We start from the raw sequence: 13,659 nt of genomic DNA on the forward strand, positions 1-13,659 counted from the left end.
TTAAAGATAGTAGGTACATGCAGTAGGTTTCTAAGTGTGAAAGGTCTATTAGATAAAGATGCATGCATGAAAGAACTTCCAATATGCTCAATTTTCATACCTTGACCATTACCTCCATACACTTTTTCTGTGCCTGCATATTCATATCCTATGGCAAGGTTGCTTTGATCAAAGGTAATATTATGCAAGGCTCCTGAGTCTGGATACCACGCTATGTTTGGGAGAGCTGATGATAGTGTGAGGAATGCTTGTGGATTTGCTGGTGCAGGTAGCTGCTGGACCTTCGAGTCTTGATAGAGCTGCTGATTGCCTGAGGCATTGTGGAATACCATGGAGGGTGGTTGAGCTGAATTTAAGGGTTGTATTTGAGGATTCATGAATTTCTAATTGAACCTGTGGTAATACTGTACAACTGTATGGCCTACCTTTTCATACAGCTGGCACTGAAGTCTGTTGCCTTGCCACCATGTTAACCTCCATGAACTTCTAGGATAGCCTCTGCCTCGTATTTCTCTAAATCCACCCCTGCCACTATAGTTGTTGTAATTTCTGTCTTGAGTCTTCTCGTATACCTTACTGCTTTGAGCCACATTTGCATGGACAGGACCTAATTTAGTATTTCTGAATCTGTTGATCAGTTCCTCTTGTGTAAGTAATCGTGATTCGAGATCGCTTTCTGACATGTGCTCCATTCTTGTTGTTGTAACTGTGATGAAAACACTGTATTCTTCATTGAGACCTCCTAGTGCAGCTTCTATGTATTCTTCCTTTGTAAGTGGTGCTATAAGAGCATTTAGAGAATCTGTCACCTGATTGAACTTTGCAATGTATTCAGCTACAATTGATCCTTGCTTCTTGAACGTTTTTAGTTGTGTCTTCAGATTCTTGATTTTCGTTTTGACTCTGACTTCGAAGTATTCATCTAGCATATGCCAGATCTGGTACGCACGATCATATTCAATTACTCAATTCACAAAATTTTGCTCCATTGATGTGATTAACTAGGCTGCTAAGCATTGATCTTGGACCTCCCAATTTATGTATTGCTGCGTTTCAATTCCATTGCATCTTCTGATTCTAAGCTGAATTGAGTTGGAACCTTTCTCGGATTGAGATGATTTTAGAGTTTATTCACCTTGATGCACGCTAATGCCTGTTTCTTCCACGCCTTGTAATTATTTTCATTGAGTTTTATTGCTAAGAACGGTGCAAAAGCATTTTGGCTGAACAAATTCGTTGGAACTTGTGAAATTTGTACAAGATTATTCATAGATCGATAATAGCTCTGATACCATGTGAGATATCAGATTTTTTACGAAGAAGAAAATGAAGCAAGTAAAAGAAGGAGAAGAAGAAGAAAGAGAAAAGAGAGTTACGTTGAGATTTTCAAAATGATTATGAGATGATTCACTTCAGAAGTGATATAAAATTTGCAATATATATAATGGTTTTAATAAAAATTTCTAGAAAAACTACTAGCTCTTGTTCTAACAAACTCGTTAAAATTTTCTGTAATAGAATATTGTTCTACCTTTTAGATATAGTTTAATATATAAGATATTATTTATCTTTTTTGTTTTTTGACGTAAAACAAATATTTTCATACGATTTGTAAGCGTTATTTGTGGGTTTTTCATAAAAAAAAATTAAAATGGTTTGTTCAGTAAAAAAGAATCTCACAATCATAATCAGTTTATTTATTTACGGAGATCCATGTGTTAGTTGGATAACGACGACGATTGTGTACAAATTGTACTCATATAACTTCGATCCACTTCCTTATAATCTTATATCTCTATGAAGCCGCTTGATCATGACTTAGACAAGCTTATTGTTTTTTTTTTGTGACTGAAATAAATTAAACAAAAAAAAAACAAACAAAACAAGGAACTGTTTAAATAGAGGGAGTCCCACTCCTCCCAAGGTGAAAGAAGCTCCACATGCGAAAGTTGTAACTTCATCGCCATCTTTGCCATAGTATCTACTACCGTGTTTGCATCTCTCATAATCAAATGAAAGTCAACACACCAATTCCAATGCATGATATCTCTTATTTTGAGCACCAATGGATCAATAAACCCAAAACCATCTCGAGTAACAAGATTAAATGCTTCCACACAATCTGTCTCAAAAATAACATCTCGTTGACCCACATCCCAAGCTAAGAGATATCCTCTTCAAATAGCAAACAATTCTCCTTGAATAATATTATTACGCTCAATCATTCCCAAACACCCCATTTGCCAACTCCCATTACAATCTCTAATAACACAAGCAAAACCAACACTGTCACCCGAACCAAAATAACTAGCATTACAATTAATCTTAAAAGTACCAATGGATGGGGAATTCCAAAAATCATTTAGAGTAGAAGGAAGGGACATACGTTGTAATTCAAAAATATTCCTAAACTCCTTTTCTAAAGTTAATGCCAGATAAATCACTTTTTCCGGAGGCCAAGTTTCATGGGGATTAAATATGTCATTATTCCTTACTCGCCATATCCACCAAAGTCCCGAAAAAAACTTGAACGGATGCTCTCTACTATGATACAAGAACCAGTTCTTCAAATCCAAAGGATAACAAGAAATATCCAACCTATGCCAGACAAGCTGAGCTTTTGGACAATCCCGAATACAATGTAAAACCGATTCCTGGCTAGAAAGACATCTTTGATACCTATCCGATGACGACATCCCTCTTCTAAAGCGAAAACTTGCAGTAGGAAGAGCCTCCTTAAAACACAACCAATCCAAAAACTTATGCTTTTCTGAAATAAGCTGGCGCCAAAACCAAAGCCAATTCTCCCGCTCCTCCAAACCAAACAGCTGCTTAGACAAGCTTATGGTTTATGCGTATTATCGTGTCACTCAAGTCATTATTTCTTTTTTTTTTAAGAATTTTTTATTTTATAATTATATATGTAAATAAAGGGTACAAAAAAATAGTGAGATCACTTAGTTTAATTAAATTCCGTTAAGATTAGTTATAAAAAAATATATATCTGTTATATCAGTTGAAATTAATTTAATTAAAAAGGAGTTTTGAAATGAGTCTTTTATATATATATATATATATATATATATATATATATATATAATATTATATAATATTCTAGTATTTTAAGTTTTTTTTTTGTTTAGTAAAACTTGTTTATGATCATCTATCACGATCACTTGAATATAAAATGTTAGTCTTTTTTTTAATGGTATTTTTTAATTTTACAGTCCAAAATCTAATCTTTATAGAATGTTATTTTTAGTCTATACATCTATTTTTCTTTTCTTTTTTTTAAAATAAGATATTAATTACTATATGTATTGTATCATGAGGTGTTTTTAAATTATGATAAGATAAAAATTTAGATGTAATTGACTTCACATGAAGTTAATAGTTAAAAGCTGTTAAATAAAAATTTAGTTAAATCAGTCAAATCATCTAACAGTTTTCGATTATAATTTCACATAAAATCGATTACATACACCTGAATTTTTACCTTATGATAAGTAATCACAAGTGCAGCTGCAATTAACATTATATTGTTGGTGTCTTATCCACGTCATCATCAATGAGTATATAATTGTTATATATGCATTAATGCATAACTTTTACAAGTGTAACAAAAAATGAAACCAAGACAAAGTAAAGTGTTGGATAAACTTCAAGTGTAGTCCCCCACCACTTTATTATCTAAAAAGAGTGAACATCATATATATGAGTTTCTATAAAGAGATTTTTTTGCTTGAAAGTTACTTTTAAATTCAGCTTGTTGATGACATGTATAATTGGTATGATGGAGTCTAGATATAGAGGATAAAAAAAACCACGTTATATGACAACAAAATTTATCATTTTTTGTTAATAATTAGTTAATATTCTAAACATTAAGTATTAAATTCTAAAGCATATATAATAATATAAAATGTTAACTAATATTGATAAAAAAAAAATATTAATGCTCTACTATTTCTCTAAACAAAATGTTATCTTACGAGATCATTCATTCGAACAAAAGAAATAGCTCCAGATAATTATTAGTAGATGTTACATCAATTATATATACAAATTAATTACCAATTAATTTTATGTATAATCAATTTTCATAAATAACATAATTAAAATACGAATAGTAGTAGAATAAAAATATTAATTGGTAGTAATTTATTTTTTGTATTTATAAAAAAAAATGTGATTATTCAACTATAAAATATTTAATTATCCAACTATGAAAATATCATTATAATACTATGGAAGTTTAATTATTTTTGTAATTGATGGTTATTCTAATTAAGAAGAAATGACAATTTGTATCTATAAAAGATGAAAACACTGACATATGTATTTATACTAGATCGAAACTAAACTTGTACTCACGTAAGATGCTCTTTGTGTGATAAAAGTACCTTACTTGGCACTCCAACCCTCCAAAGACAAGATACTTTTGTCACACAGAGGACATCTTGCATGATACAAGTTTAATTTTGATTTAATGTGGATACATATGTCAGCGTTTTCATTTTTTATGGGTACAAATAGTCATTTATTCTTCTAATTAAATATTATATGAACCTGATTTAGTAAGTAATTTATATGCTTATATAGAATATTTTAGATATTGCATGTCCCTTTTCATTTTACATGCATGTTAATGTCTTGTGGGTTTATAAGATATATTAGTAGTAAAGAGTCATATGGGTTTTGATGTTGATGTAAGTGGAGGATTTTGAGGGACAAAGACACTCCAACTACCACGTTGTGTGAGTGTAAACATAGTGAAGCAAAATGAAGTTAAAGCTTATTAGCTTTTGTTGTCATTAGGGTACATAAGCACATGGTTCCGAAAAAGGGTTACATTACATCTCACTTATCATTAATTTCTATACCCTAGAGTCTAGACAAGATATATCATACTGTTTGACCCATTTTGTTTCATAAATTTATGGATTATATTAAATGCTCACCGACACTTAGTAGGCCTTCCTTCTCACCAAAACCACTTTTATTTTTAGTTTTTCGTATAAATAATTCTAATTTGAATACAATTTTTTTCTCAAAGAACAAAAAAACAGTTAACAGCTCACTCGTATTTGTGGAATAGTCTTGAAATACTAAGTAAATTATAGGGAAAAATACTTATATAAACCAAAAGTAATCCAATATTATATAAATTATTTAAAATAAAAAATATTACTTAGATGTCTTCATGTAGTAAATCGAATTAATGTGTATCGAATTACATAAAGCAATACATTTAAACATAAATCGAATACATATAATTTAAATTAGCTATTGTGACACTAAATTGAATATCGTTGATTCGATTTACTACGGCACAATACATATATAATAAATTGGATCAGTTTGATTCAACATTTTTTTAGTATAAAATATTTCAATGATGTTATATGATTAAGTTATTTTGATAACTAAATTAAAGTTCAATCAAATTAATCCAATATTTAAAGAATTGATAGATCGAAAATTTTAATTGAAAAAGGAAATAAGATATAAAAAAAGATTTAATTAGACTTAGTTATAATAACAATTTGTTCACTTAACATTTATCAAATCTTTTTCCGTAAGCATCACTTGGGTCTACAAATATTTTCTAATCAATGATAAACATATTGATGCTTTATTTAATACTAAATATTAATTTTTCTTTTTCCTCTTCTTTCATTAAAATAGTAGAAACTTTAAGAGCTATAATGAAAATGTAAGTGAGTAGAGGGTATTCTTATCTTAATTCTCTCTATGGCTTTTTCTTTAGATAGATTTTCATTGATTCTAACTCTGAAGTTGGTATAATACCACGCTCTTAAAAATTATTTAACATCTAAAACTATCTAAAAAATGAATCAATTTGTTCTAAAATAAAAAATATCAACTAAGTCTCTCATTCTTAAAAGCATAACTCTTGTTAATTAATCTCTTATTAAACTTTTTGTCTCACAACAATAATGTTAATTTGACTTAATATGATATCATGTATACATTTTAGTAGTCAATTTGATATCCAAATTTTGTTAATTTGACTCAATTAATGTTTATACAAAATAAGAACTTCAGTTATTTAATACAAGCATATTTCTCATTCTCAAATTATATTTTGTAATTCATGTTAAAATAAAACTTTAGAAACTAACCAAAAGATAACGAAATTATTGATGAGTAAACTACCAGTACATCTAAAAGATTCATATGCGGACAAAAATAACATCAAACAATAAAAATGACAAAAAATTTAAAGTGTTAGCAAAATGATCCATCGTCAAGTAGTTATGTTTCTATTAATAGAAAAGGGTAATGTGGCACCATATAAGGTGGTCACAAAAGCATTTATGTTTTCCATGTCAGTCATTTTGTGAACAAAAATACAATTATTAAATGTTTGGTTACTTTTGTGAAATTGTTTAAGCTTTGTGAGGTTTTTTTAGGACTGGCAATTCTTCTCCGAAAAAAGAAGTTCACGATCCGTAGGCCTTCTATTTCTACGTGGCATTGCTCTGTCAGGCTTTCGTCCATTGTGAAAAATTCTCCACTGCTGCCTTCCGTAGGAGTCTAGGCCGTGTCTCAGTCTTGAGTAGGCCGATCACGAACGCTATAGGTGTGGGAGCGATCCTGGTCAGAGAAGGCTAAGACGGCGCCTCACATATGGGTAGCAAGAGGGTTTAGAATTTAGGGTTTAGGGTTTAGGCTAGCTATTTTATTAATGATTAAGTTGCGTTTCGCGATTGATATGTAATTAACCACACTCAGTCCAGAATAAGCATTCCAAGCCCAATCACGAGCCCTTAATAAAGCTATATTCTATTCGTAGGTATCCAACTCAGACCAATCCATTCGGGTAGGGTTGTCTATTCGACTCGCTGCACCGCTGCAGACAAGGTAGGGTGCGGTACGAGTTTGTCTGCGGGTAAGGTAGAATATGGCCGGATTATATATATATATATATATATATATATATATATATATATATATATATATATATATATATATGTGTGTGTGTGTGTAAAAGTTATATATTTCGTGAAAAAAGTGAGTGTTGAATCCACAATTTCTCTTATAAAAACTTGAAATAACCACTAAATTAGTTAATTATCATATTATTTGTAATTTTATGTTAGATTTTTTTAAGATTTTATTATTTTTAATTTTAATTTGAACTTAGTTTTTTATTTTCTATTTTATTAATATGTATAAAATTTGGAATGGTTGTATTTTATATTTGTTTGAAATTGTTTTATTTTTCTGCGGGTAGAGTCGAGTAGGGTAGGATTTAGAACTTTAAAGTACGGATAGGGTTAGGATTGCGGGTAAAGTATGGTAGAATTTTAAAAAAAATTTCAACCCGCGAGTAGAATTAGAATAGAGTCCAAATCTTACCCTATTCTATCCATTGCTAGTCCTAGTTTTTTGGTCCTTTTCATCTTTTAAACATATTTTTGTTAGCAACTGAGTTTTTTTTTTACATAATTTTAATAGTTTACTCTTGGCTATTTTATTCAAGTTTTGCAATTTCATGTTTTAAAAAATAGTTTTTCTTTTTATTTGGGTTTTTGTGCTGCAATTCTTTTTCTTTTTTCAAAGCAATGAGAGAGAGAGAGTGATTATAATTGTAAGAGTATATACCCATTTTGGTCCTCAAAGAATTTTAAATCAGACATTTTAGTCCCCAACTAAAATTAATTACTCGATTGGTTCCTAACGATTAATTCCGTTAGTCACTTAGGTCCTTAACTCCGTCAACTCTAACAGAAGACAAAATGGTCCCTGAAAACTCTAACATGGGACAAAATGATCCCTGACAACTCTAACAAGGGATAAAATGATCCATGACCCCTTTATTCGAAAATGACACTGTTCTTATCCAACTTTTATCATATCTCGCATAACCCTAACATTCATACTCTCCTTCTTCACCTTCACAGTCTTCTTTTCCATCTTTTCCTTCCTCCTCTTTAGCTCCAAAATTAAGCCATGGTGTAATTGTCACACGTGTCGCACCTACCTCAACATGTCATGGACCACACACTTCCTAAATCTTTGTGACTGGTACATCCACCTCCTCTACACTTCACCTACCAAAGCATCCACTCCCACGTCTTTGATAACATCACCTCTAACCCCGATAACGTCCACGACATCCTCAAGACCAAGTTCCACAAATACTCCAAGGGCACGCCTTTCTCCACTCTCCAGCAAGTAATATAGATTGTTGGACATTAGGACATCATGAGAAGATTCTCCTTCGACATCATATGCAAATTCTCATTTGAAATAGACACTGAGTGCTTCATTCCTTCTTTCCCAGAGTCCAAATTGGCAGACAGCTTCGACCTCGCATCCAAGCTATTACAACGAGCAATGTCGCTGTTGCTGTTCATATGAAAACTAAAGCGATTATTGAACATTGGTTCGGAGAAGAAACTGAAAGAAGCGATCGGAGTGGTGGACAATATGGTCATGGAGATGTTAGGGCAGAGGAGGAGGGAGATGACAACGACGACAACGAGTTGAGAATTTTTTTTCTTGTGAACATTAAATTTATAGAGTGTGCATTGTATAGTTTAAAGTTACGGTGTTAGACTGTTAGTGTTATGCGAGATATGATAAAAATTCCGAAAGAACAATGTCGTTTCCGAACAGAGGAGATCAAGGACCATTTTGTCCCCTATTAGAGTTGTTAGGGATTATTTTGTCCTCCGTTAGAATTAACGGAGTAAAGGACCTAAGTGACTGATGGAGTTAATTATTAGGGACCAATCGAGTAATTAATTTTAGTTGGAGACTAAAGTGTCCGATCTGAAATTCTGAGGACTAAAATAGGTATATACTCTAATTGTAATGAATAAATATAAAACTTAAACATACTTATAAAGGCGAACAAATAAACTCAAATTGTAAATTTAAATTTAAATAATTCTAAAATCCTCTCTCAAATTAGGTGTCATCTTACAAATGCAAGTTTGCATTTTCACAATAGCAAAAATAAATAGTTGAAGATCTCAATAAAGAAAAAGATATAAAAATATCAATCAAGCAAGGGTGATGAAGCTTCATCAAAGGGAAGATGAGCATTGCATCCTCCCCAAACTTTAATTTTCATTAATAAATAGTTAATTTTTCGTCTTCTCTTTCCTTTTTTTTTTTTTCATTTTGGTCCCCTAGCTAATCTCATTTTTTTTCTCCCATTTCATACTGACCTAGCTCTTCTCATACAATAATCAAGCAATTTAAGAGACTAACCATGCTACTTAAATTAAAAAAAAAATCATTCATCAATCAGCTATTGTATAGGAATACATATTTGTTATTCATAAAAAAAAAAAGTTTATTAGGTTGTTGTTTGATTATTTACTTTGTTAGTAAAATGTGTGAACTAACGTATATAAATATAGACAAACAAAAATGTTTGGTAAAAAAAAATTAACCAAAAACAGTCATAACTTGCTTTATTTATCATTTATTAATTATTGCGACAATTAATAAATATTAAATAAAGTAAGATTTGGCTGTTTTTTTTTTGTCTCCCTAACATTATCGAAATAAAAAAGAGTCCTCCTTGAGAAGATTTATGAGCCATACTCAAATGATGATAGATGTGCTAATATGTGTGTTGAAGGGATTATTGGAAGGAATGCGAGAGGTTTTCCATTAAAGCCTCTATAGATGATAGACCATATAAAATGGTGAAAACTCTTTCCCAAGTATATATCTTAACTCGGGACGAACCATTAGCAGAAGGGATGGAGTTCCTCATAAAAGACATTTATTATATATGGTGTTAATATTGGCTTTAGTCATAGAAAGCTATAATACCATGTAAAAGTTCTATCAAAATGTTTGAAAAGGAGGTTAATTTGTTAGATAATTAAATTAAAAATATTTCATCATAGTATAAATATAATATGTTAAAACATTGAAAAAATTTAAAATTAAATTGAACTGAAATTAAAAATTAAGTTACACCATAAATTAAAAGGTGATAAAAACTACAAAAATACAAGTTTTTCTAGTAAAAGACAGCATAACATTCATGAAAAATAAAGAATCATGAATTGAATGAAGCAAAATTGAATAAGAAATTTGACCAGTCAAAATTTTTGTTTGTTTCTTAAATTATTACAATTAGTGCTTAGTTGTTATAAAAATTATTATTTTGTTATAAAAGTTTGTTTATATAAAGGCTTCATATACATGTTGTTAATTATCTCTCTATGAATCAAGATGTTTAATGTTGGTTTCAAAAAATTCTCTATTATATTCTTATCATTGTTGGTAAATTTGAGAGATAAAGAATATAATAATATTATTTAAGTGTGTGAATAATTTTAAAGCCAATTTATTACAAATTTGAACTTTATTTAAGGTTGCTGTATGTACAAGGCAAAATTCGAACTTCTAATACTTATTTAAGTGGACGAATAAGCTAACTGTTCGACCAACACAAATTAGTTGTCTTGTAGTTCTTTTTATTGACCGATTTGGAGTATGATTCTCCAAAGCTGTGAGACTTGTTTATATCTATCTCATGCGTCTTCGTCTTTCTGCTATCATCCTTAGCTTGGCCAATTTTGCGTTAGAAGCAAGGGAAGAAGATGGGGATAGGTGGGAATGAATTAGGATTCTAATATTTGGTAGTGTTTTTAGTTTTTGTTTTTGGGTCATAAGTAGTGCTTTGAGTTTGAATTGTTCAGGTGACGTATGTATTGCTGTTTCTCTTCTTTGGATTTCTTGGCCCATTCTCTCTGACAAAAAAAAGCTTCTTTTTGTTAATGCAACCATTTCCAAACCAAAAAAAAAAAAAAAAACTAAAACAATGCATCAATTCTACCGAGTAATACAAAGGTAAATGCCAAACAAGTAATACAAATCATAGGTCACATTTTTACTATCAAAATGTTACGTTTTTTACTACGCTATTCTGATAATTAATATATTATAATAGCTTTAATATACTTAATAATAATATATGAACCTTTTTAATTCGAAATTGTATTGCTATTTTTTTTTTAAAAATCGGAAATACTTTTTTTTTGAAAATGTATATACATACATACAAACTAATCACAACACTTAAAATATATATACACATAATAATAAAAGTTCTTTATACAAATAACTTACAAATATTATAATCACAACTCCTATCCCTTTTTATAAAAATATAATATTAAATGCGAGAAAAAATAATAACTAAGCTAATACAACAATACTGTATAAGCAAAAATACAATAAACTCTTCATAAGCTTTTTCGTCCGTTTCTTGAAAAGATAAGGCTGTAAGGGGTTAGAACCTAACCACATGGTTTCACCGGAAGAGTTTAGAATTTTCATAAGATACATAAAAGAAAGTTGTTTTTAACCGTAGTGATCATCGCTCGTCTTATTAATCCTTTTTGAAAACTAACGGTTAATCATCCGAAATCCAAACCTTTTCGAAAACCATCAGTTAATTATTTATTTCATCCTTTTCAAAATTCCGCTTAAAAATATTTCGGCTGCACCACCGCTAAAATTCGAACTTTACCACCTTTCAAGGTTTCCATCCAAACCACATTTCTCAAATTCTTTTCAACAATTTTAAAACCAAATCATTACTCAATATAAATATCTAAATCGGATTTTCAATACAAAACCCCTTTTTCAATATAAATATATAAAAATCCAATTTCCAACGTAAAATCACTTTTCAGTATAAACAATCGAATCAACTTGCACAGTAACCAAAGCAATTAATAATTCAATCAAGTAAACAATCACATCCATAAGACTCACGTAACCACAAAAATATATTTTCAGATCAATTTTTATTTATAATAATTCTGTGATATAAACTAAATTTTAAGAAAAATCTCACTCGAATAGTCGAAACCCAAAAACTATAAAACGCGTCATAACCCATTTCTACTTGTCCGCAACAGCGGCAACCATAACCACAGCTCCATATCGCTTCCACAACAACAACAGCAAAAACCTCAAAACCGAAACTCGACCCTATGTTACCGAAACCTCAAAACCTTAACAACCTATAACATAATATTAATTCTTAAGGTTTCGGAACGAAAACATTTACGATAACTAAGGAGGAATGGCTGAACCCAACAACAGAAGCTTCAGCGGTGGTTCCGGCGGTCACAGAATTGTTCTCAGCGGCCATACATGACGGGCAAAAATCATGGCAGCAGCAGCAGCGGAGCTCCAATGGCAGCGGAAACCCTCCTCCTCCTTCAGCAGTGACTCCCGCTGCAACAACATCTAGGTTCTCTCTCTCCCATCAGCGCTCCCCTCCACGGCCACGGAAGACCCAACGGCGGCAGCAGCAACGGGACGACGACGGCTCCCTACGGACGGTGACGACGTGCATGACGGCGACGGACCTTCGGCGGCAACGAGCTCCTAGCAACAACTCCCTCTTCCTTGTGCTTCATTCCCTTTCTGCGAAAAGACGGCAGCTCTGGAAGCTTCTACGACAACGACATGCGTGACGGGTTCGGCAACGGCTAAACAGTGACGAGCATGAACGGCAGGGCAGGAAGGACGCGATGGCAGTGACGAGCTGGGCGGCTGAGCGCAGTCTCCCTCTCTCTTTCCGATCTCTCTTCTCCTTTCCTCTACTCTCTCCGTTCTCTCATTCTTGGATCTATCTCTCTTCCTTCAAGTAGTGTGTGTGTTTGAGTGAGGAAGATGAGAGTGAAGGAAGGGGCAGCGCTGAGTTAGGGTTTGAGGGTGGGTGAGTGTATCACTTAAGATAGGATTTTGGTTAAGTGAAAAGGGTTCATACCAGCATAGTTGTAAGAACCGGACCGGACCGGCCGGTTCGACCGGAAAACCGGTGAACCGGTGGTCCAGCCGGTTCGGTTTTAGTTTTGGACCGAAAAAGGAAGAAAACCGCCTAAAACCGGCCGATTTGTCACAAACCGGACGAAACCGGTCAAAACCGGCCGGTTCGATGCAATTCATGAACCGGCCGGTCCTATGGTGCTCCCAACAAATGCAAGTCTTGGGTGCTCCAGCAGCATTTGAATATTGGATCCAATATACAAAAATGCATGCAATGGGTTTTGAACCCTTGCCCCCTTGCTATGCAAGGATAAGGAATGCCACCAAGCTGGTGTGTTCATCTGCAAATCTATGTGTTAATTATTCTATATATTATATATATACACAACTGAATTATTTTATATTTATTTAATTTAATTTTAGTTTTATACTCAATTTTTTTTAATTCTTTAGAATTTATAGAATTATTAAAATAAGTATCAAATATTTTAATATTTACATTTACATATTAAAATGCTAGTAAAGATATTTATTTTAAATTTTTTTAGAGTATTGAGTTAGTAGGTCTTCGAAAATTTCGACTTAAGACTAATTAGTAGGGACATCTAAGTATCACCACTAAATTTCACATGAAAAATTAATGGAGTGACGTAATGTATTCATCGTTTACTATCTTGAAGGACCAAATTGATATTTTATTTTTTTTCAAGGGCTAATTAATTTGAAGTAAAAAATTTTAAGGATGAACATAATTGTCACTTTATTCAATTTTTTACTATTTTATATTTTTTATTTACGTACGACCGGTTCTATCGGTTCAACCAGTGACCCACCGGTTGAACCAGTAAACCAGTGAACCAGTAACTTGACCGG

General features: G+C 31.9%; 1 protein-coding gene across 1 annotated transcript; it reads right to left on the reverse strand.

Annotated features, from left to right (window-relative positions):
* Positions 1-383: 383 nt before the first annotated feature.
* Positions 384-8,226, reverse strand: LOC130974409 (uncharacterized). Its single transcript, XM_057899298.1, has 2 exons — positions 8,086-8,226; positions 384-938 (listed from the first exon to the last, which is right to left on the reverse strand). Exons 1-2 carry the CDS (start codon positions 8,224-8,226, stop codon positions 384-386), a joined length of 696 nt encoding a protein of 231 aa, XP_057755281.1.
* Positions 8,227-13,659: the final 5,433 nt, after the last annotated feature.

This window comes from Arachis stenosperma, chromosome 4 (assembly GCF_014773155.1).
Source record: "Arachis stenosperma cultivar V10309 chromosome 4, arast.V10309.gnm1.PFL2, whole genome shotgun sequence".
NCBI classification, from domain to species: Eukaryota; Viridiplantae; Streptophyta; class Magnoliopsida; order Fabales; family Fabaceae; genus Arachis; species Arachis stenosperma.

Coding starts and splice junctions, on each gene's coding strand:
- LOC130974409 (XM_057899298.1), bottom strand. CDS start 8,226: ATGTCCAACAATCTATATTACTTGCTGGAGAGTGGAGAAAGGCGTGCC. Junction 939..8,085: donor ACGTGGGAGTGGATGCTTTG/GTAGGTGAAGTG, acceptor CGTGCGTACCAG/ATCTGGCATATGCTAGATGA.